This window comes from Scomber scombrus, chromosome 23 (assembly GCF_963691925.1).
Source record: "Scomber scombrus chromosome 23, fScoSco1.1, whole genome shotgun sequence".
Taxonomy (NCBI): Eukaryota; Metazoa; Chordata; class Actinopteri; order Scombriformes; family Scombridae; genus Scomber; species Scomber scombrus.
Genome location: NC_084992.1, coordinates 240,796 through 266,762, shown reverse-complemented (window position 1 = coordinate 266,762; position 25,967 = coordinate 240,796). Strand labels below are relative to the sequence as shown.

Genomic DNA, 25,967 nt, shown 5'->3' with positions numbered 1-25,967 from the left:
AGCAGATCATAGAAACTTTATCAGTCTATTAATTTATCATATCAACAGTTTTTAATGTGACTTATGTTTCAGTATCATGATGATCTTCAGATGAATCATGTTTACATATAAAGAAGAAGAGTCCCATCAGTGTTCTGCTCACATCATCTGATCTGTGCTGATGTTTATGTATAATTAGATGATGACAACAGATCAGTCTGGTTTAAAATGAATCCTGTTTGTTTTACAGAAAACACAACTTTAATCAGCCTTTGTGGACCAGAGCTACATACATGACAAACGACATGAATGCAGACCATGTTACCTATTGTATACTGAACATGACCTGACCAGTTATATCTTTAGACCACAGTGATGCATGTCAGCAGCAGAGCGTCAGACTGATAACAACAACACATTGTCACTTCCTGTGGTTGGGTTTTACTGAACATGCAACAGAAAGTAGAAAATCCTGTTAAAGTCATACAAGCAAAGTCCAGATCAACAAAGGTCACGAAAAGTCCAATATCAGCTCTGACAGCTGCTGCATTCACATGAAAGGCTAAAAACAGCTGTTGTTTTCCTCAATAATCCATTTATTGATATTTATTTATATTTCATCTTCATTTTTTCAGGAAAATTTAATTGAAATTAAAAATCCTGAACAAGACAGAAACACAACGTCTCAACAACATAAAAACAAGAGGATGAACTTCTTTGTTCTCATAAACCTGATCTGCATTAAACTTGATCAAAGCATCTAATGAATTACAAACATGGAGGCAAATGTTTCACTTTCAGTTTGAATATCTGACCTGACCTTATTTTCTCTCTGGGTGTTCAGCTCCATTTTGTTTCCTGGAGACTGAGAACAGACAAAGAGATGAAGCATGTTTACTGACAGTGGAATGAAAAAGAGAGATGAACTAAGAGGAGAGGCAGGTTTAAAGCTTCCCTGGATGTTGGAGAATAGTTTGAAGCACATTTCAAAACTCTGAATAAAGAGAAATAAAAGCAGGAAGTTTAACTTCAAAGAAAATGAGAGAACAGCAGCAGCTCTGTAACTGCAACCACAGAGACATTCACACGGTTACTAAAGTACATATTTAAGGTATTTATAGGTACTAATTATGTATGAATTTATATTACAGTAAAACATGAATTAAGAGTAACTATTTGACATTTTCAGGATTTGATTCTTCACCTCCTATCAACACACTTAATGCTGTTTCCATGTTTCCAAGGAACTCTTGAACTCTGACTCACTGGACCGTTTACTGTTGATGTGTTTCATGTGTTTTATTATCGACAAGTGCAATATTATTTATTCACTACAGGTTGTGCACACTGTATGCATGCTGTTGTCTTTGTTCTTTTAAATGGACGAATGTTGTTGTTTTAAGGTTTTTATTGTGTTTTCCTCTGCTACAAAGGGAACGAGCTCTTGAACTTCGTGCAATGACAATAATTCAATTGAATTCAATTAAAATTCAATGTTACATATACCAGTCTCATTTCCTAACCAGCAGACAGTATTTTTCTTGTACAGAAAGTGTTTGTCAGTTATGAAGCAATCACACTTGGTTGCTTCATAACTGTAATAATGTGACTGGTTATGAAACTCTCTGGTTGTATTACGACAACAACACATTTGTTCTCAGAGTTTGTCTTTCAGCTGCTCCACAGACTTGATGTGTTTATGGGAGTAGTTCTGTTGGAGGACTCTACCTAAATGTTTGAAGTTCATTCTCCAGAGTTCAGTAAATACCACAGATCACATGACAGATTGTAACATGTTCGATACTTTGTTATTTGTGTGGAGATATGCAGTAAATCTCACTTAGTGCTGCATAAAGGACCAGTAGAAGTCTGGTATCTGTTCGGCCTTCGTACTGTGACATCCTGTGACATGCAAACACATGTTTTTCTTAGGTTAAAGGTTAAAAGTCAGGTATAGTTAAAGGGCCAGAGGCTGTTTTTTTCCTGACTGACCACGTGTTTAGAAGGTGGAGATTTTAGAGATAGGAAACTATATATAGTCTTGTTAAAACTGGAGTAGACAGAGAGACTCAGATCGGCACCACGGACTCTGTCAAGATTGGATGTTTGACACTGTTCTCTTTTGTAATAAAATATTTTAAATATAAAAGTGAGACGTGTCAGCGGTGGTTTCCTTCTTCATCAACACATCAAGAGACAACCATTTTATACTAAAGAAGTGAAATAAGAAGTTTTTAACTGGAAATTATGCAAATATATTCCAGTAGAGACACAGAATGTAAATATAGAGCTAAACATGTAAAGAATATGTCTTATATCTATATCTTTAACATCTGACAAAATAACCAATGATGATACCAAAAATGATAGAAAATGACAAAAAGCATGACATGTCCCCTTTAAACCAAATGTGCACAGTTTTCAGGCTCAGTCACAGTTTCACTTAAAGTATTTGTTCAGCAGACACATTTATTATATAGTTTAAAAGTGTTTTAATAAAATGATAATGTACACAGTACGACAGAGTCTCTCTTTATTTCCTCAGAGTAAAAACATGAACTTCACAGTGACTTGTTTTTCTATATCCATCATAAAGAGAATCATAAAATAGAGCTGCTTTATAACAGGACACCTGTCTGACCTCTGTCAGCAACTAGAGACAACAAAACTAAATAGTGGAGCAGGAGAGAGACGTTGTGGTTTGAAACTTCTGCTTTTATCAAAGCTGCACCGCTCCCACTCCCTGAACCAGGAAGTGGTTCAAAAACCTGCACTTCATTGTATTTATGTATGTTTTATGTAAAATACCAAAGTTCAGATGAAGCTGTGATGAATTTACATCAGTCAAACTTTCTATAGCGTCAAATCACAACTAAAAATGTTCTCAAGGCATTTTCCACATAGACTAGGTCTAGACCAGACATGATGTTCTGTATGTTAAAACTAAGATGGAGGCGACTGTCTACGTGACAGTTAACACACACTGGGCTCTCAGTGTGTGTTAACTGTCACATTGACTTCCTATGTTCTTGTTTGTGGTTTATTTGAAGCTCAGAGAGCAAAGATGTTTCTTGTTGTTTCTCTAACTGCAGTTGTGTTAACATGGAGTCTTTTTAAACGTTCTGTTCATTTCTAGCTTTACTTCAGGCCGGTCAGAGTTACAGTTTCTAATATCAGACAGTTTGTTACAGCATAAACACGCCACAGCTATAGTTAATGGGCTTTATTGAAGATCTCAGGTGTGTTGGCCTAAAGGTTAGAGAAGCAAGCTTATGACCGGAGGGTTGCTGGTTCAATTCCCCAGACTGGTAGGATGAGTCTGATTTGGGAAAGTGAAGCAGCAGCAGTTGCCCCTCCCTCATTTCCTGAGGTGCCCTTGAGACAGCAGATCAGACTGTGGTTGCACTGGACAGCTTACAGCTGTGAATGTGTGTTACTGTGTGAATGTGATCAGGGCATCTACTGAATAAATAAAAGTTAAAAAAAACAAACAGGACGTGATGAGACAGAAGATCAGGACCAGAAGCAGGTACAGAGGCTGAACTTGTAATCGGGGACCATCCTGTCAGGTTGGACAGGGGTTAGCAGAGTCGGAACCAGGAAGTCAAACCGATGGCTTTGATAAAAGCAGAAGTTTCAAACCACAACGTCTCTCTCGCTCCTCCTTTTAGTTTTGTTGTCTGTAGTTACTGACAGAGGTCAGACAGGTGTCCTGTTATAAAGCAGCTCTATTTTATGATTCTCTTTATGATGGATATAGAAAAACAAGTCACTGTGAAGTTCATGTTTTCACTCTGAGGAAATAAAGAGAGACTCTGTTGTAATGTGTACATTATCATTTTATTAATACATGTTTTAACTATATAATAAATGTGTCTGCTGAACAAATGTTTCCAGAGTCGGAACCAGGAAGTCAAACCGATGGTGAGTGCTGGAGAGTCTTGCCAAAGAAGGAGTGAACAGGAGGTTATATATACTGGCTTTATTACTGATGAGCTGCAGCTGAGAGTCCAGGTGAACAGAGTTCTGATGAGATGTGTGTGGCTGACTGACAGAGTGGAGCAGAGTAGGGGTAAATGGAAATTTACCAGAGTGGCAAGTAATAGGAAGAGCAGAACTGTAACACAGAGAGTCTCTCTGATTGGTCAACATGGATCTTCAGGTGAATCGTGTTTTTGGCCTGATAAGCCTTATCATCCTGATGAACTGACTGCTGTGTGAGAGACAGATCACTGCTGTCAGAGATACAGTCTGTCTGCTGACTTTAGCCTCAATATCTTCATTCTTCTTGTTACTGCGACACTTTAGTGGAACTTATGTCCACACAGACTCCTGCTCCATCATCTCCACAGCTTCACCTGCCTGCTCACCCTTGTTTTCACCTTTGTCACCTCTCCCACTCCCCTCACCTTCCTGATCCTCACCCCGTCTCACCTCCCTGTTCTCCACTATTCTGGCTTCACATTTCTCTTGTCTGGCCCCACGGCTGCAGAGCCCCGCTACCCTGTTTGGACAGACTTTAACTATGTGTCCTTCTTCACCACAAAAAGCACATAATCAAAGTCATCAGACCGGACATGAATGTGTACATTGAACTCCTCACTGCGGTTATTTAAGATCATGTACAGTTGTCTCTGGTGGGAAACATTTGCAACAACACTTTCTTACAGTTTCACACGGGTATCAAGACCAAACAACACTGTATGATACAATACAGCCAAGCACAGTACAGAAGCTATATTCTACAGAGTGATGTAACTACTGTAGTTTATCAGCACAAACACACAGAGAGGTCGAGCTGTTGAACTGTTACCCTCATCTCCAACTTCTTCTGCCGGCTTGCCCTGCGTTGTCATCCCGGGTGTTAGCAGGTCTGTGCTGACAGCAGTCCGCCAGCAGGTGTAACATCAGCAGTTGAGCTTCAGAATCAACTGACTTGGATTTTCTTTTTAACATCACTGTATGCTGACTACCATTTAACAGAGAAATGAATAATGTCGATCCGCAGGCTGAGTGTATATTATATTGTCAGTATTTTAGAGACTCCTGAGTAATGGGTGTGAACTACAGGGGATGTAGAGAAGGGGGGGGGGAAGTGTATACTATGTCTCGTTCATTAAATTACACTTCTGAATCCATAATCATGATGACATTACTCTGTTTGTAAAGTATTAGGCTATTTAGTATAAAGAAGTAGGCTATTTAACAATTTAGGCAGATATATCAGTCATTTGAATTGACAATTGAAACTATGATATAATGCAAGTTTACAATATAAATATTAGCCGAAACTACAAAGCGACTTTTCCACAATATAAACTGACTATTTATTAATAACTGTTATTCATTTAGTTGAAATCTTGCTTATCTTAGTAATAGTTTAACTCCCTGGCTGATGACATAATTCATGTTCAGTCATTTTTGTTTTTATTTCTGTGACGGTGCAACAGCTGAGACAGCGTTCACAGCACGGGTCATTTTTCCTCTTTCTTTGTCTTTCTCAGGACCTTTAATTCCACTAACACTAAATAATAATCTGTGTTTCTGTTGATCTATTTCTGAGAGCGGGACCTCAGTCTGAGAGCTCGTAAAGTTCTTATTCTTAATCTTCAGTGCCATTTTTATGAATGGAGCTTCTCTACAACCTGCCGGTCGTCTGACCTTATTTGGTATTTTGGGGCGTCATTCATGTTAATTTACTATTCTCGGGAACGCGCGTTCATTTAGATCAGGTGGGATTCATCGTGTTTATGAAGGTCATTTACGACTGTTTCCTGGTGATACGAGTGTTTGGTGAATCCGACGTGGCACACTCGTAAATTCCACCTCACGAAAAAAGTACGACAGATTTAAGAAGAAAAATATGAACATATTCTTGCATCTGGCCCAATGTCTAGATAACTCTCTGCTCAGGAATTCATCAGGCAGAACATTAGACAGGGTGATCTTTAAGGCAGTTTGAGTCAGTGGCAGCACTGATTCAAATAAACCAGCAACACTGATCCCGGTTCCCACCAGCCGGTTCACTTGTTCCACTTTTTCCAGGAACAGAACCACATCCGAGCCAGGGTTACCTGTTCCACAGTGTGCGGAGACCTGGCGCCAACTTTGACGCTGTGATTCTGTGACAACTGGGAGAAGCCACCGCTGCTTACCACCACAGCATGTGAGACGCTGACCGGCCAGACAAAGCCCTTAAAAACCCCTTAAAACTAAAATAAACCCTAAAAAACACCAACAACACTTAACAAAACTACACCAACAGGTACATTAAAGAAAAAGACAGAAAAATACATTCAGAGGGAGACAGACAAGTACCATGGAAGTGTGCAACTTTATATCCAATAAATTAAACTTAAAGTGATATTAGTATATTATTACATCATCAGCTCCAGTTATTACATTTGTAAAGGATTTTAATTTTTACTTAAGCAATAACATAATAACTTATTACAATACTGGTTCATAAAAGTTATCAGTTTACTATATTAAAAATCAGGCAAAATGACATATGTTACCAGCCATTATTACGTTACTGGCTGCTATATAACACACAACATGAACACAGCTTCAACAGTTGTGTTTTCTTTGAAAGCACGTGACTAGTTGTAAATCATGTGGTTCCTCTCTGTGTGTTTGTTGTCATTTTGTTTCCTGAACACAGACGCTGACTCTCTGATAACATACTGAGCAAAGAGATGAAACATGTTTACTGACATTTACATTTTGGTCTTTATTGTTATTATTTGTGTCCTGCAGAATCACAATGAAAATAAGTTATTAAACATATTAAACACTGAAGTTGTGACAGAAGCATTAAAAGGAAGTCTAGTAACTTACAGGAAGTCTAGTGCAGCAGTTAGCACCGCCCCGCTTTACAATTAAAGAGACTTCCTGATGTAATTTTTCATTCACTCTCAAACCATCAGAGGAAAGATCAGTCCAGAGACTGTACCAATGGAAGTCTGAATTAATGTGCCAGTTAAATCTGGATTCTCTGTTTTTTTCTTAGTTTTCTGTGTTTCTGGTCATTATTAGCTGATTTTCTCTCTGCTCTGACATTTTCAGCTGTTTGTGTCAGCTTGTGAAATCTACTCAGACTCAGTTTGATGGTGGACTGTTGAACTGAACTGGACTTAACCTGAGGAACCAGCAGATTCTGGTTCTATGGCTGCGTCGGTCATCACTGTGCTGTTCCTGTTCTCCTGTCTACTGCAGTCTGCCTCTGCAGGTAAGATGATCGTGTGTGTGTGTGTGTGTGTGTGTGTGTGTGTGTGTGTGTGTGTGTGTGTGTGTGTGTGTGTGTGTGTGTGTGTGTGTGTGTGTGTCAGTTTCCTTCACTTCTGTACTCTGTCTATATTTAGCAGCATTTATTTAGTATATAATCAACATTTCTTGATTAGTTCTTTATATTAACTGAAATGATCTCATAAATAATGATCAGGGTAAGAAAAGCTGAAATAAGTCATTAAACAGTCACAATACGATTGTTTCCAGTAAATATGAGACACAACGTTTTTGTGTTTTGTCATTTTTGAGCTGTAATAAAAACTGGTATTCTTATTTATTGTAGAGTCATTGTATTACAGATGAAGCCACTAGAAATTTCCCCTGTTTCCGTGATGGCTCCTTGACCGCCCCTTGATAGGTCCTTGACTGGCCGATAATGGAAGCAGGGGGGAAATGCGATGACGTGTCAATGAGGCCCCGACTGGAAACGCCCCTAAACTGCCTGAGTGAAAACCAGTTGCAATGCTTCATTTTTCCACGGGGAGGCGCAGGTATTAGTGCAGGAGACCCGAGTTAGTTTTACACACTAATATAACTTGTATTTACTTCTATTCTTCTTCATAAAGTAGCCTTATACTATATGTTGTTGTTATTGTCACTGTATCGTCACTATGTGTCTGTGTAATGCTGCTGCTACACTATAATTTCCCAGCTTGGGATCAATAACGTATATCTATCTATCTATCTATCTATCTAATGAAGGGTGCAATATAGTTCAATCCATTAGAAGGATGCAATTGAAGCTGCTGTGCGCCGGTAAAACACAACACAGCCGATCAATTAACACAACGCACTATGATTAAAAAGTGCAAGCTTGTTATTCTGAGTCATGCCTGTGTAGTATGCAGTACTAGATACTAGTGTAAAAAAGACTAGTAAAAGCAGACGTCCTGATTCAACTCTTTACGCCAGTAAAAGTAAGACTTAGTTTAATGACTTAGAAGTCGCCAAATGACTTACTTTAACGAATTTCGTTAGTTTATATAATGCAGATTTGTAAAATATTACTTTTATGAAGGTCACAGTCACTGACAATAAACTTAGCATTTCATAATTGTGGTAGCAGCGGTGCAGCAGATGTAATGAAGTCCACGCAGCACGCTGGATGCTAACTAATATTAAGCCTTTAGCCTTTTCATTATAATGTCCATGGACATAAACTGAGTTAATTCATTAGAAGGATGCAATTGAAGATACCGTACATTTTACAGGACCTCTGACAAATCATTGTCACTGTCAAACCAAGAAATAGCCCATGTGACATACCCCGTCTAGTGATTCAAAACAGGACGCGCTATTTACTGTAATACATAGTATTTCAATGGACGGTGTAAATAATGTAAATAATGTCACGACTATTTTACTACATATTTCTTACTATTATTCTTCTTATAGTTTTTTGTTTGTTCGTTTGTTTTTTTGTATTTATTATTTATTGTTCTTTATTCTTTTCTTATTGCTGCTATTATATTCTGACACTGATACTGGGTTTCCGTTATCCGGTAATTACAAAGTCAAAAGTCAAAATGAAATGAAATGAAATGAATGACGTTGGCGCACAACGGGTTATGAATGGAGGGGGATCTCCCACTCGAGGCACCCCCCGACACGTCACTTTCTCGTAGCCAATCGTAAGCCCTGTTGAGACCGACTGGTTTACACAATCCTTCTCCTGTCGGATTACCTCCGAAATCATCATCCAGCGTGTCATTGTCAAAAGAAAGTAAAATAGATAAAACTTTGAACTCGCTTGAGAAAACACGTCTCTGTCCGTGCAGCTAACATTAACCTCAGCTCCAGTGAGTCTGTTCAATACTTTTATTTTATTGGCAATATGTTATAAAACATAATTGTTAAAATAATTTGATCATAATGAGAGCAGGCGTAATAGAGCCGTGGGAGGAAAAATTCAAAGGATTCACAGTTTGCCAGGAGACATGCACAGGTGTGGGGGGAGGGGGGGCATTCGCTTTGAAAGACAATGGAACAGGCTCCCAACCATCCCCCCAAACCCATCATCACCCCGCCAAATCCGCATCCCTTCTCAGAAAGTACTGTAGTTGCAACGGCCATGAACACTCTTGAGTGATTTGTGTGGCAATGGAACCAAATAGCCCATTAAGCCCAAACAAAAAGTTAAGCAATGATAATGCTAATAAAGTGGATGGGCTTACCTGACTTACAGCATGCACTGAACAGACCGGGGTTGGCTTGCACATTTTTCAACAATTCTACAATTCACAAATTAGCAGACGCTGAACTACTCATTCTCAGTTTTAGCACTCTGGCATAATTTGTGTGAGAATATTCAAACCAGCATCAAATGAAAGGTTAATCATCCTGTAAATTCCTTGTTTTTACGTTTGTTTCTAATTTCTCACTGTCAAATGTTTATTTTCATATAAATAAAGCTGCGTTGCCTTGTCTTGCCTTGTCTAAAATCAAATACAGTCGTTTACGTTTTTCCATTTCGTATAATTGATCTGAGCCTAAAATTGAAATATGAAAAGCAATTTGTCTTTCTTTTTTTGTGTTAGATTCAAAACAAATAACAAAATAATCAGTCAGTAGGCTATTTAATTTTTTGATTTGAAAATATGTTCCGATTTTTTGCAGTATGAACTCTTGCCAAATCCTGTCACGCACACTTTGTTTCTCTTTCTAGCACAAACATCCCATTCATTTTCCTTTCTTCACTGCTAAACAATAAAAACACTCTTAAAATACTCTACAGGCAAACACACTTCCTGTTAACCAAGAGAACATCATTAAACACACATTAAACTCATGGCACATAGCAGAGAACCATAGAATTATCGGTCAAGATTTGATTTCCATCATTTAACAACCTGAAGGTTGTAAAGTCAGTTATTTTCGGGTTGTATGCATTTACTTAACAAAGTTATGAAAATGCAGCAGAGTTTTTCCGCTGAAAACATTGTCAATAAGTAACTGCTACTGCAAAGACTCGAACCCAGGTCTCCTGCACTAATGACGGACACGCTGCCCGTTACGCCACCGCTCCGGTCCTACGTTATAACGTGTCTAACTGAGAAACTTACGCTTGTATGCATTCACTGAGGAAAGATTATGAAAATATAATACAACTTTCCCGCCAGAAATGTCTTTAGAACAAACATAAGATATGAAACCTTTCTAAATTCGCCCTTTTCTGTTGGAGCGGAAGATGAATACCCGCCATGTTTTCACGTTGTTATAGGCTACGTGTAGGGTGCAAATAGACACTCCGCATTTTTTATTCAAGATAGTCATGTATCTGTGTCTGCAAATTGTTTGCTCAGTCATGGTCTTCCTTGAAATTTAAAATATTTTTTCTAAGTTGTGGTGCGTGCATATAAAAAGTCAGTGGGTTACGTTAGGTAGTAATTAAGTTTACTGGTTCGGATGACCAGTAAAAATTCATAGAATATGTGGGCTATTCTGTGACAGAAGCGCCATCACCTGGTCATACCCTGTATTACAATGAATAGGTGGGTTTACAGGAAAAGATAGACACGCCCAGGAGAAGGAGGGGGTTGCTGAGTCGGCTGGCAGCCGGCTGGGAGTCAGCTGCCATTCAGCTGGCTTTCAGCTTGAACGGGAACTTTCAAGGGGCTTCATCTGTATATTGATTTAACTATAAGTATTTATAATATTGTGTCCTGCTGTATATTTACTGAAGGAGACATTTAATTATAATATCTGTGATCATGTGATCAGCCTCTGTGAGCTGAACATTAGAAGCAGGTTTATATAAAAGACAAAGATGGAAACCTCAGAAATAATAATGTCTGTGAATGTTCTCATTGGTCGATGTCATAGTTATCTCTGGGAAATTTGAATCGAAGGCAACTGGACTAGTAGTATGACTTGAAGACGTTTCGCCACTTATCCAAGAGGCTTCATCAGTTCATGCACGTCTGACTAGGCTAAGCTAGTCTGACTAACTGGTGGAGTAACCAGGTATTTAACCTCTGTGTTCACTAAAGACACTAGAGTGGTCATTAGTGCTCCAGGTGTGGCTCAGGTGATGCTTCCTACGACAGTCATGAGAGTCATGTGAGGCTAATAGTGAACGACCGTTGTTCTTAGAGGCTGAGTTGTTGAACCTCCTGTGTAGAGATGAAAGGATTGTAGATGGGGGCTAGGTGGTGTCATAGACCCCTTCCTCTATTCAGAGATGGTTATTCCACTTTCACATAGATGGCTTCTTTTTTTACCCCTCTTTCAAACCATCTGTCCTCCCTGTCCAAAATCTTGACATTACTGTCCTCAAAGGAATGTGCCTTTCCTTCAGGTGTAAGTAGACAGCTGAACATGGACCTGAGGAGTTAGTCCTTCTGTGTTGGGCCATGCGTTTGTTCAAAGGTTGTTTGACTGGGACTGAGGCGTGACACAGAATGTGCAAATAGAAGAGTTCAGTTCACCTGTATTAATAATAACAGCAGATTCTGTATTTATGAGCAGTTTGAAATGACAAACATGACATTTTATACCAATACTGAACATTCACTTGTTTTACTTTTAATGATGAAAAATAAAAAGTGAAGAATTTTAAAGCTGATTATTCTCCTCTGGATGTTTTTTATTGTTCTTTAGATCTACAGAAACAAAATGTAACAGTACAACCTGGAGATGACGTCACTCTGTCATGTAAAGCTCCAAACAACGTCAACATGTCAGCTGTTGAGTGGAGCAGATCTGACTTTGAGAAACACGTCTACATGAAGACAGACGGGCGCCTGAACACAGCAGACCAGGATCCATCTTATGTGAACCGGACGCAGCTGAAGGACGATGAGATGAAGAACGGTGAACTGTCTCTGATTCTGAAGAACGTGAAGAGCAACGATGGAGGAACATATGAGTGTCGCTATGTAGGGGAAGGTGAAGGACGCAGGAACAGATCTCTTAATGATGGTAAACTCATCAGCATCGTCCAGCTGAATGTTGAAGGTGAGTTTGTGGATGTGACAAAATGATAGTTACATATTTGCACAGGAGTATGATCACATTTAGACATAAAGGGAAGGAAGGACGGCACGGCCACACAGGACTTGGTCTCGGTCTGGTTCTCTTTACTGGTATACAAATCAGCGACACACAGTCATTATCAACAGTGTTATGCAATGCAATCATTCAGAACTCCAGCTTGAGAGTATTTTCCTTTTTTTTAAAGAATATAAAATGCATTTTCACATCTTAATGCTAACATAGTCTTTTCCCATACTCTTCAGTATAAAACAAACGTGATCGTATAATGGTAATATTATGTATGATTCTCTAATCAGCACCTAAACAATGAGAGCTATTTTCTTTTACATTTACAATTAAAATTCCAAAACATTATAAATAAACATTTTGTCCATAGACAATAAACAGAACGCCATTTTGTGTCCTATATAATGCGACAGGTTATTGTTGCTGTACAGAAACCTTACATCAACATTATATAAAATCCACATTTAACAAAGCCTACCTGGTACAAAAATCAGCGACACACAGTCGTTATCCACAGTGTTATGCAACTGCAATCATTCAGTTCTATGTAACGAAAAGTAGAAAAATTACTAACTGAAATAATTACTAGTAAACTTTACGGCTGGAAACAAGCCAGCAAGTGCATGGCTAGCTAATTAGCATTAGCTTCACATGTAAACGAAACTGTCACTCGTGGATAAAGTTACTATTTCTGCACATAAATGTCTGTAACTTTCCGGTTACATGCTAGTAATGCTTATAGTAAAAATACATGCTACTCACAGCTTCAAAAACCATTTTAAAACATTAAACATAGAAACATTGGTTGCAGCATCGCTCACATGTACCCACCTCCAGTTTGAGAGTATTTTCCTTTGCTGAGGCACGTGCAGTACATAAAGAGGAATCCTATCTATGCATTTGCACCATTAACCCACCAGGTGGCTCCATACATATTTAAGACAAGCATGTCAATTTTGTAGAAATTCATAATGGGTTATTTCTAACTCTGTTACACCTGCACAACAAAGTCTCACAGCAGTTCCTAAAATAGCCCCGAAATTTAATCTGTTGATTAAAATCCATTAATCCACGAACATTTTATATATCACTTAAAAAATATAACCGCTATATATTCAATATTTAACCAGGAGATTTTACCCCTGTTGTGGGAAGACCAGATAATTCACTGGCAATTTTATTTTTATCCTCAACATTTCTTAACACAAAAACAAGAAAGTGTCCTGGATAACTCAAAGGAATGCTGGGTGAATGTTATGACCATTAGTTTTAATTATTTCACCTTCGATTGACTTGGTTGAGCAGGCGCACTGAATTGCTCATTTTACTGCATGTATATAAATTCATATGATATCGTACGAAATGTAATTCACAACTTTTCGTACGATATTATACGGATAGAGGATGAAAATGGCCTGCACATTTTCACAGTTCCACATGTTTTGTTCTTCAGGCTTCAGCACATTGACTTGTAAATAAAATAATGGATACCACATTAAACTCTCAGCTTTAATGAGACTATTTTTACATCAGTATAGAAAGAACTGTGAGGGAAATAAAACCCTTTAACACTAAAATGTGGAACTGTCCAAATACTTCTGGACTGTACCTGACAGCTGATACCTCACACCTGTTTCTGCTCTGCAGGTCCAACAGATGGAGACGCAGAGTCTGGAAAACACTCAGACTCTGGAAAATACAAGCATAGATATTTTGTAGTTATTCTGCCAGTTACTCTGATTGTTGGTCTTGTTGGTTTTGTGATCTTCAAGAAGATCTGCCTGTTGATGATCCAGATGTTCATAAGATCTCTGATACTCAGGTGTAAAAACTCCACAGAAACTGAATGAAAGTAAAACTGAGAGGAAAATGAATTGGAGCCAAGCCTCCACTTCACATCCCAGCAGTGATGTTGATGAGTAAAATGTTGCTTTAACTCACAGGAACCATGGTCAAAACCAGAGTCTGTCCCTGCTTCATCATCTGAGACTCACATATTTCCATATCATCTATATTCATATATACTATATAATGTACAGCTGCCACATGTTTACATCAACAACACTAATGGATGGAACTGCCTAATGTAGTGAAACTAATCTTTTATTCATCCTTCAGAAGTTAGAAATGACTCACAGAATGTGCAAATAGAAGAGTTCAGTTCACCTGTATTAATAATAACAGCAGATTCTGTATTTATGAGCAGTTTGAAATGACAAACATGACATTTTATACCAATACTGAACATTCACTTGTTTTACTTTTAATGATGAAACATAAAAAGTGAAGAATTTTAAAGCTGATTTTTCTCCTCTGGATGTTTTTTTATTGTTCTTTAGACCTACAGCTACAACCGATAAAAGAGATAACAGTACGTCCTGGAGATAATGTCACTCTGCCATGTGAAGCTCCAAACAACGTCAACATATCAGCTGTTGAGTGGATCAGATCTAACCTTAAGAAACACGTCTACTTGAAGTCAGACGGGCACCTGAACACAGCAGACCAGGATCCATCTTATGTGAACCGGGTGCAGCTGAAGGACGATGAGATGAAGAACGGTGAACTGTCTCTGATTCTGAAGAATGTGAGCAGCAACGACAACGGAACATACGAGTGTTACTATTTAGAGGAGAGAGGAAGCTGGAAGAGAGCTCTTATTGATGGTGAACCCATCAGCACTGTCATCCTGAATGTTAAAGGTGAGTTTGTAGATGTGAGAAATGATAGTTCCACATCTGGACAGGAGTATGATCACATTTTCACAGTTCCACATGTTTTATTCTTCAGTCTTCAGGACATTGACTTGTAAATAAAATAATGGATACCACATTAAAGTCTCAGCTTTAATGTGACTATTTTTACATCAGTATAGAAAGAACTGTGAGGAAAATAAAAACCCTTTAAAGACCGTGTAAAGTGAATTCAGACATTTTCTTCTAAACACATTAAATAGGTCATACATGTATTTCTAAAAAAAGGTGTAAAAAGCATTTCAACCATTTAGATTTGAATTGTGGAGCTAGGCTTCACAAACTGTGTTTCTGGAAGATTTCTGTGTCTGGATTTAATGGGAGGGTCTGAACCCGCCCTGCTGCTGTAGAGGTATAAATACATTCAGCGCACACTACTACTACTCAAGTCTACAATTAGCCAGTTAGTTGAGTTAGCAGCTGAGTTAGCCGCAGAGGTAGGCGCCGAGTTAGCAGCTGAGTTAGCCACCGAGCTAGCTGCCGAGTTAGCCACCGAGCTAGCCGCCGAGCTAGCATCTAAGTTAGCAGCAGAAAGCTCTCAGACCTAGCGTCCATGTTTCTGTTAGAGGTGGTGACTTTGATTGAAAGGTGACACGTGGTAGGGGGCGGGGCTTCAGCGAACTCGGCGCCCACGCCCACAGCGTTTGGGAGAAGAGAAATAGGCAGACTTTTACACAACTTAGAAGCCTAATTTCATATATTTGGCAATTCAAATTTGGCAGGGTGGTTAACAACACATTTCTGTGGTATGTCAAACTCAGAACACATATTTATTATCACTTTACACAGACTTTAACACTAAAATGTGGAACTGTCCAAATACTTCTGGACTGTACCTGACAGCTGATACCTCACACCTGTTTCTGCTCTGTGGGTTCAACAGATGGAGACGCAGAGTCTGGAAAACTCTCAGAGTCTGGAAAAGACTCAGAAGGTGGACATCTTGGAGTAATTCTGACATTTACTCTGATTATTGGTTTTGTTGTTGTTGTTGGTGTTATTGTTTTAGTGATCTATAAGAAGCCTGAAAGGATGACGAGGATCCAGATATTCTTGAGCAGCTTCGAGAGAATGTAAAAACCCAGCAGAAAGTAAAACTGAAGAAAATGAATGATAGAAATCTTTTTTCAGTAATTTTGGGAGGTTCAGGTGTGACTTCTTATTGAACCTCTCCTTGGATTGCCACCTTATCGTGGTGGAGGGTTTGAGTGCTCAGAGGATCGTGGGATCTTTCAGCTCCTGGTAGAGTCTCTCACGGCTGATTGGTCACAGATAATAAACCAGACTGAGAGCAATCCAGAATAAGTTGAATGGTTCCCCATGATGCCTGAAACTAACCCTCAATATCTGGCTGAAGATTTCAGTCTTGGTAGATTCACAGAAGTGCCATCAGCTGATTGGTCAGATTCTTCTTTTTAAAATAGAAAAACAGAAAACAGCTCTATTGTCCACAAATGTGTTGATGAACTGTCCGTCTGACAATGACGGAGCTTTCTTCATCACAAAGAGAAAAATCATCCAAATGTAAAAGAAACTAAACTTTAAAAAGACAAAACTGAAACTTTGTAATGAGATTAATAATAAATACTGATGTTTAAAGAAGAAGTCACAAAGTGCTTTCCAAAGACAGAAAGGTGAACTAAAGTAGATCCAGTAAGAAGAAGCAGTGAGGTTAATGCATGAATTAGTGAAACAGAGAAAACTAAAAGAATAAACTGAGTTCAGAGAAATCGATTATAAAAAAGTTTGTCTTTGATTGGATTTTTGATTCATTCATTTTAATGAAAAAGAATACAATTATGTTGAGTTCATTTAATATTAACAAAGACACAAAGTTCATCATCCAGGAACATTCCTCAATTCTTAAAGCGTCTTAAAGTCTTGTTTTATATCAGTAATAAAACTCTGTACTGTAATACTCTGTATATACTCTGTACTGTGTGGAGCTTCTTAATAGTTTGATTCTCAGGTCGTCCTGTCCATGTTGCTGTTCAGTGTAAAATATCGCTATATGTGCTTAAAATGTAAATGAATAATGTGAGACAGATTTGATTTATTAGAGAACTGGAATAAATTACATATTAAAATGAACATTTCAGAAATGATGAAATGAATCAAACATCTTTTACTCGTGTTGGCACTTTCCTTATTATGAGGGATTGTCTTAAACAGCTATGAATGTGAATGTGAATTATGATATGTGTATATTGCAGGAATTTCAATGCTTTGCTGTTTGAATTTATTATGCTTGCTGTAAATATCTGTTTTTATATAAAGAATAAATATTAATCTAATTTTAAAACAATCTGTGTTCTCTTTTATTTAAATACATCAATATCTTTTTGTTAAATTGCCCCATAAATAATATCTTATATGTAGTTTTACATGCAGTGTACATGCCTGTAATGCTTTCATAGAATATGACCTTTGCAAATTGACCTGCAATACCAGAATAGATAGTTTAGGTTATTGATGCATTAATAGTACATGAATGTTAATGGATATAGACAGATGGATAGAGAGAGAGAGAGAGAGAGAGAGAGAGAGAGAGAGAGAGAGAGAGAGAGAGAGAGAGAGAGAAAGAGAGACGATGTATCAGCTGATGATCTTATATATACAAAATATTTACCTAAATACACTTTTTGCAATGATCACTCAAATGTGGTTATCAAACACATGACTTTATTGTATAAAATGACCTCAGTTTACTGAATCAGTAAACTTCACTGGTAAATTGATAATAATTCATTACTAGAGAAGAGTCAAGACTAATGTGCATTTAAACACATTCATTGATTGTATCTGCTGCTGCATCACGATCAGTACAGTGGGTCCTGGTTCCGCCTGGTGCAGGACCCGGCCTCATGTGATTTTGAATCCAGTCAGTGACTTGATGATTTTGGTTTCCATTGACTGTTGTTACTCTACATCATTTTGTTCTCAACAAATCATGCACGATTTTATACTTGAATTATTCGTTTAAGAATCTGATGAGTGATTTGATATATATAAATAAAAGTAAAGTTAATGGGGACATTGTTATCATTATTTTAAACAGATTTTTTTTAAATGAATGTACTACTGTCTGAGGGGCTCTGGAGACCAGTAACAGGCCAGCTGGACGTCAGTGGTTGGACTGGTGTGAAGGTGTGGAGGTCTACCTCAGTGAAGAGTAGACAACCTCTGGCTCTAATGGAGACACTGAACACACACAGTTCAAACAATATGAGACACAGTTGTAGAAAAAACAAGTCTTTTCCAACATCTACTGATGGTAACTACAGTTGGGTTGAGGTCAGGGAAGATCTTGGTGACAGTTCAGTCTGCTATTTTTTATTGATATGCACCACAACACCAAGATTTGACTACTTGACAATAAATCTGATTCTGATCTCCACAGGTGTGGTAGACCTGCCATGAGTGGTGTCATAAAATTACATAAATCTAGTTTTTCAGGAAAACTATCCTTAAAAGGACATATGACTTCAGGCTTTGCACCAAAACAGATTTGTGTCTCTTTAACCCAAAATTAGAACTGGTTTGTTCTGATCTTATATTCCTAACATGTCTATAACTTTAAAGGAAAAGTCCTGCATTTCAGGAAATATGTTTTCTTTCTTTGTTTTGGAGAATGAGATGAGAGGATTGATAGTCTCAGGATTGTGTGTTAAGACAGAAGAGCAGCTGTACCTTTTTCCTCTCTGCTCTTCTCACTACTGAGTGAGCTGCAGTTGGATCACGATCTGTAAAATAAAACACGTTCATATTAACCAGTACTGTTACTATACTGTATGTGCTGTGAGTAGTGATGTTGCACATGTAATATACATATAAATACTAAATTAATATCTTTTGTCATGCATTATTATGTATTAGATATATTAGGGACATTTCATATGGCAGCTTCCAAACACCACTTTTCTTAAAAAGGTGGGCACTGTGTTTCAGAGACCAGTTGTGTGTCCAAAATCACTCCCTTCATCATTCATTCACTGCTCCCAATATGACAGACACTCAATTGATTACTCACTAGTGTCTAATCATCATCAGTTTGTCAGCAATCAAAGTTTTGGAGTTGCAAAATGAGCCTGTCCTCCTAAGACAAATGGTGTTATACCAAAAAACAACCTGTAGTTACATACGAGTGACAGGCGCCATCAGAGGTAGCAGGTGCTGGGCTAGTAAGATCCTAATTTTCATCAAGTGGACTTAGTGGAGTTTGCTGCATTAGAGCACTGTTCACTTCCTGCTTCCAACTGTAAGTTAGGACTTTTGTTTTTTAAACAACATAACTACAATTGTTGTTGTGTTTACTGTTGCCTAACTTCAAGGAAGTAGTGTAACCAAGTTGTTTTTGTGCCTAAACCTAACCAGATCTTACAGTGCTTATTTTAAGTTAACAGTAATGTGTAACAATTTTGGTTTTCTTGCTGGTTTGGTTGAACCCTCACTGGCTTCTCACTTAAGAACAGAGACTTTTAGAACATGTGACCAAGCAGCTACCAGGAACTGATAAAGTTCCTGATATATTTGCTTTTAACTACACGTTTGCATCGTGGCTACCTCATGCTGGAAGTGTTGCCAGTGTAACGGCAGCCAGTGGATTGTGAGGTCTATCTCTGCATAGTGCTGTAACTGCTGGCTACCATTACACGTCTTCAAGTCCTCAGAAATAAACACAATGTGTCTGTTTGATATAATTCAGTTCACACCCACTAGGTCACAAAAATAAGATTAACAAAAAAACTATAGACTATCAGTAGTATCCAGTCACAATATCAATGGTGAGAACTCTTTGAGCTTCTCCATCACTATCTTCATCTATATAATGTTTCTATGCTGATGCTGCTTTTTCTGCCCTGATCTCAACAAATAACCTCCTCCATGCCATGGTAAGAGTTTATGTTATGCAAAGGTGAAAGTTCAAAGAAGGTATTAAGGTGTTGACAAGGAATTTCTAGGCCCCAATGTGCCCCCAAGTAGTAACATGCATTCGTAAAAATCAAGTATATCGGTGGCTACAAAAGTAAAATGTAAGATTTCTGTTGTGTTGATTCACAAAGAAGAGCAGCTGTACCTCTGGTCCTGTTTGATTTGATGACTCTTTGTCCATCATTGATGTCTTCTGTTGTTTTCACTGCTGAGTAAACTACAGCTGAATAACAATCTGGAAGATAAAATACATCAAAAATACATTAACAACAGTGCTACAAATTATATCATCAGGTATGCGTTGGTAAAAATCAAGTATATCAGTGGTTTAAGACACTAAAGATGTTGGTCATTTTTTAGGCTGTGACCAAGGGCGCAATAAGGGGGTAAAAAGTTGGTACGATCCTAAGGGCCCATGACTGACAGAGGCCCTAAATGATTTTTTTATTTTTTTTTATTGAGCTGTCAACATTCATCAATGATAGACATTAAAAGAGTATTTTATTTACATTTTTAGCATTAAAAATTATTTTTCTTGTTTTTGGCACCAACAAAACCCCCAAACATCCAAAGCCTCTTTATTCAACAAACACCCCGCTTCTATTTACATGAAATGGTTCTGTCCTGTCTCCAAACCAGGTGCAGCATTTGCTAGTGGTGAGTTGCAAGTGAGGAGAAGCGCTATATCAGAGTAATGTCTCTACAGCTTCATAAAATACAGGAAAAAAAACAAAAAAGAGTGTAATATAAATATTGACTCTTTACTCCTGAGGAGAGAACTTTTTTGGATTTTGGCACTGGACACTCTCACACCTCAAGGTTTAAATGAAAATGTTAATATTAAGCCATTCCTGTGACTGTTAACTTGAAATTCTGAAAAGAGACTATACTCCTATCTTTTATAACACAGTATTTTATTATGTGCGACGGATCTATTTATCATGTGGATTGATATGTATATGATTCTGTAATGTTTAAATGAGGCATATCTTTTTTTAGAATATAGAGGCGCCTCTTTTAAAAAAATGTTTTTAATAATTTAGCTATATAGACATTATGACGGCTATATGGCCTGATGCTCTACTATTGTGCTCTGGGGGTCCTATCAATACCTTTTGTACATATGTATTTACAACTATTTTTCAACTATTTTTCTTTATTAAATATGGGTCATAGTACTGTGATTATGTAGATTTTTCATTGTCTTTTTCTTTATACAGTATATATTCTTCTGTTTGCACTTATATGTACCTAAAAAGTATTAAGTGCAATTGGCACATCATGCGACTTTCTAGTTGATTTTTAGTCTGAAGAAGAGCATTGAGCTTGAAATGTCACGCAGGTGATATCCTAGTAAATTGACCATTTAAGAATTTTACCATCAAGATACATTTACACTGTAAAAGACCATCTACAGCACATTACTTATAACGTTTATCAGCTTGCATCAAACATTGAACTCCACTGTCTGCAAAATGCTTCCTGCATTTCTACACAGTGTTATAGTATCACAGCTCAGTGTCAGTAAATATTATACAGTTAGTATTAGACTATGAAAGAGTTACAAGCCTGCACAGGTAGAGTCATTTAAAGCTTTGAATGGGTCAGGTTGGTTCTGGAGGTGTAGTTACAGTAATGGACAGTGCAGCCTGTGCACCAACCAAAATCCCTGGCAGCGCCCCTGGCTGTGACAACAATAACAAACAAAAACAGATTGTGTGGAACCACAAAGAAGAGCAACTGTACCTCTGGTCCTGTTTGATTTGACGACTCTTTGTCCATAACTGACGTCTTCTGCTGTTTTCACTGCTGAGTAAACTACAGCTGAATAACACTCTGGAAGATAAAATACACACATTACTGGCAGTACTACAGATGATATCAGCACTGTTACTATACAGTATTTATTGCTACTCCTACAGAAGACATAATACAAATAGCAGCCAGATTATTTAAGCCTTTACTAAAATCAATAATGTTCTCCAGTCATCCCGATTCTCCATACATCTGGCCAGTTCAATGGTACTTTGCGCTCCTGCATTTTCCTGCATGTTACTATTTTTGTACAGTATTCAAAATTAAGCATTGTGTCAGTTCAGGCAAGCCACCAAGCTCAGCTCACAAACTGAGCATCATCAGCTGATGGCAGCTGATCTCACAGTCAGCCACATCAGCTGATTCCTTCTATGCATCCAATTGGGAATCTCAAACAGGACCTCTCCCTGAGCTACTACCTTATCGTGGTGGAGGGGTTTGCGTGTCCCAATGACCCCAGGAGCTCAGTTGTCGGGGGCTTTTATGCCCCTGGTAGGGTCTCCCATGGCAAACAGGTCCGAGGGGAGGGACCAGACAAAGGGTAGCCCACAAGACCCCTTATGATGATGTCGATAAATGGTCTTCCGTGTCCCTCGCCCGGACGTGGGTTACTGGGGCCCCCCCTGGAGCCAGGCCTGGGGGTGGGGCTTGGTGGTGAGCGCCTGGTAGCCGGGCCTGCGCCCATGGGGCCAGGCCGGGCACAGCCCGAAGAGGGGACATGGGACCCCCCTCCCACAGACTCACCACCAGTGGGAGGGGCCAAAGGGGTCGGTGCGCTGTGAGCTGGGCGGCAGCTGAAGGCGGGGACCTTGGCGGTCAGACCCTCGGCTGCAGAAGCTACCTCTAGGGTCGTGGAACGTCACCTCTCTGGCGGGGAAGGAGCCTGAGCTGGTGCGCGAGGTTGAGAAGTTCCGGCTAGATATAGTCGGCCTCACCTCGACGCATAGCAAAGGCTCTGGAACCAGTCTTCTCGAGAGGGGTTGGACTCTCTTCCACTCTGGATTTGCCACTGGTGAGAGGAGCCGAACTCCCACCTCCTGGAGGGCTTTGACCATGTACCAGGGGAGGCGGGGGACATTGAGTCCGAGTGGGCCATGTTCCGTGCCTCCATTGTCAAGGCAGCCGACCGGTCTTGTAGCCGCAAGGTGGTCGGTGCCTGTCTTGGCGGCAATACCCGAACCTGGTGGACACCAGCGGTGAGGGATGCCGTCAAGCTGAAGAAGGAGTCCTATAGGGCCTTTTTGGCCTGTGGGACTCCGGGGGCAGCAGACAGGTATGAGAGGCCAAGCGGAGTGCAGCTGCGGCGCTCGCTGAGGAAGAAACTCGGACATGGGAGGAGTTTGGTGAGGCCATGGAGAACAACGGCTTCGAAGAGGTTCTGGACCACCATCCGGCGTCTCAGGAGGGGGAAGCAGTTCAACATCAACACTGTGTACGGTGGGGACGGTGCGCTGCTGACCTCGACTCGGGACGTTGTGGATCGGTGGAAGGAATACTTCGAAACCTCCTCAATCCCACCGACACGCCTTCCGGTAAGGAAGCACGGCCTGTGGAATCGGGTGTGGGCTCTCCTATCTCTGGGGCTGAGGTCACTGAGGTGGTCAAAAAGCTCCTCGGTGGCAGGGCCCTGGGGGTGGATATTGTGGGGCTGTCATGGTTGACACGACTCTGCAGCATCGTGTGGACATCGGGGATTGGCAGACTGGGGAGGTGGTCCCTCTTTTTAAGAAGGGGGACCGGAGGGTGTGTTCCAACTATAGGGGGATCACACGCCTCCCTGGTAAGGTCTATTCGGGGGTACTGGAGAGGAGGGTCCGTTGGAAAGTCGAACCTCTGATTCAGGAGGAGCAATTTGGTTTTCGCCCGGTTCGTGGAACTGTGGACCAGCTCTACACCCTCTACAGGGTCCTTGAGGGTGCATGGGAGTTTGCCCAACCAGTCCACATGTGTTTTGTGGACTTGGAAAAGGCATTCGACCGTGTCCCTCTGGGGGTCCTGTGGGGGGTTCTCAGGGAGTATGGGGTATCAGACCCCCTGATACGGGCCGTCTTTTCCCTGTACGACCGGTGTCAGAGCCTGGTCCGCATTGCCGGTAATAAGTCAGACTTGTTTCCAGTGGGGGTTGGACTCCGCCAGGGCTGCCCTTTGTCACCGATCCTGTTCATAATTTTTATGGACAGGATTTCTAGGCGCAGCCAGGGCTTTGAGGGGATCCGGTTTGGTGACCTCAGAATTGGGTCACTGCTTTTTGCGGATGATGTGGTCCTGTTGGCTTCATCAGACCATGACCTCCAACTCTCACTGGATCGGTTCGCCACCGAGTGTGAAGCGGCCGGGATGAGAATCAGCACCTCTAAATCCGAGTCCATGGTCCTCAGCCGGAAAAGGGTAGAGTGCACTCTCCGGGTCGGGGATGAGATCCTGCCCCAAGTGGAGGAGTTCAAGTACCTCAGGGTCTTGTCCACGAGTGAGGGAAGGGTGGAGCGGGAGTTCGACAGGCGGATTGGTGCGGCGTCTGCAGTAATGCGGACTCTGCACGGATCCGTCGTGGTGAAGAGGGAGATGAGCCGAAAGGCAAAGCTCTCGATTTACCAGTCAATCTTCGTTCCTACCCTCACTTATGGTCATGAGCTTTGGGTAGTGACCGAAAGAACAAGATCGCGGGTACAAGCGGCCGAAATGAGCTTCCTCCGTAGGCTGGCTGGGCTCTCCCTTAGAGATAGGTTGAGAAGCTCGGTCATCCTGGAGGAGCTCGGAGTAGACCCGCTGCTCCTCCGCGTTGAGAGGAGCCAGATCAGGTGGCTCGGGTATTTAGTTAGGATGCCTCCACGACGCCTCCCTGGTGAGGTGTTCAGGGCATGTCCCACCGGTAGGAAACCCCAGGGAAGACCCAGGACACACTCGAGATGTCTCTGGGCTGGCCTGGGAACGCCTCGGGAACCCCCAGGAAGAGCTGGACGAAGTGGCTGGGGAGAGGGAAGTCTGCTTCCCTGCTTAGGCTGCTGCCCCCGCGACCCGACCCTGGATAAGCGGAAGAAGACGGTACGGTAAACAGGACGACTTATTTTCAGCTGCTTCAGTCTGCTGAGCCTTCCTCATGCAGAGGCTTCCTCTGCAACCCACCTCCACCTCACATGCTGTGTCTGACTTAAACAATGTATTTTTTGTTGTCATTGCTGGTTTGTTCTGTATCTGGGGTCTTTGTTGCTGCCACAGAACAGAGCCATAATATAACCTCTGCTAATGTTAATAAGGTTTTGACTGAACAAAACATAATGGAAATATTAACAATTTTAGCAGCAAACATTAGTTGATAGCCGGAGAAATAGTTGTTAGTATGTTAGAAGTGTCAGAGGACACATTTTTTTCTTTTTTAACATGTCTGCTGTGAAAGAGACCAAATAAGTGTGTCGGGTTCAGAAAACAGAAAGTAAAACACAACATACCTGCAGCTTTTATTAAAACTAGTTGTTCACCACAGGATGAACATTTGTCAAAATGTGTTTTTAATATAAATTAAATGTAAAAATAAAAAATAAAATTATTGGTATTATAACAGGATACTAAATTCAATCCATTTTAGCCTCGGACATCAGTTGATAGCTGGAGAAAGTGTTAGAAGTTATACTTGACACTTTTTTTCTTTTTAACACTTCTGCTGCTGTGAAGCAAACAAATGTCGAGTTCGGAAAACGGAAACTAAAAGATCACAGAACTGCTAACTTTTATTAAAACAAGTTTTTCACCACAAGCTGAACATTTGTAACTATAAAAATGTGTTTGTAATTATATTTATAAATTAAATGTAAGAAATGACGTTACATAGACCTGTCAATAATGTTGGAGTAAAATAAATAAAGTAAAACAGCTTCTGTTAACTGATTCACCACAAAGTACAAAACGCACTGAGAGCACATCACACTCTGTCATCAACCAGAAGAAACAAAACTGTTCTGTTGCTATTATGAATAAATACATCCCAGTGTTTCCAGTGTCCCCACAATCCTAAATGTCCCCACTTTGTAAACCCAGAGAGGTCCTCACAAAGATACAAGTTTAACTCTACTAACATCACATCTACAGCACATTACCTCCACTCAGTCTGATTGGCTGTGACTGCTGAAGCCAGTTTTTGATGTCATCTTCTCCTACTTCTAATTCAGTATTTGAAAGGAGCCAAAATGATCAGAAATATAA

The 25,967-nt window shown here is 40.0% G+C and overlaps 2 protein-coding genes across 3 annotated transcripts in view; both read left to right on the top strand.

The window, feature by feature from the left end:
- The window catches only part of LOC134006127 (CD226 antigen-like), a 126,186-nt gene extending 110,072 nt beyond the window's left edge, over positions 1–16,114 (top strand). The window contains exons 1-4 of one of the 2 annotated variants that reach the window (XM_062445214.1): positions 6,916–7,210; positions 11,869–12,225; positions 14,610–14,972; positions 15,907–16,114. In XM_062445214.1, the coding sequence (XP_062301198.1) occupies positions 7,147–7,210; positions 11,869–12,225; positions 14,610–14,972; positions 15,907–16,100 (978 nt within the window). In that variant the 5' untranslated portion in view covers positions 6,916–7,146 and the 3' untranslated portion in view covers positions 16,101–16,114. Of the gene's footprint in view, positions 1–6,915; positions 7,211–11,868; positions 12,226–14,609; positions 14,973–15,906 lie in introns of those variants that run through there. The other variant, XM_062445213.1, reaches the window with a different exon arrangement.
- LOC134006104 (zinc finger protein 883-like) overlaps positions 1–25,967 on the top strand; it is a 137,788-nt gene that overhangs the window by 97,985 nt on the left and 13,836 nt on the right. The window lies entirely within an intron of this gene.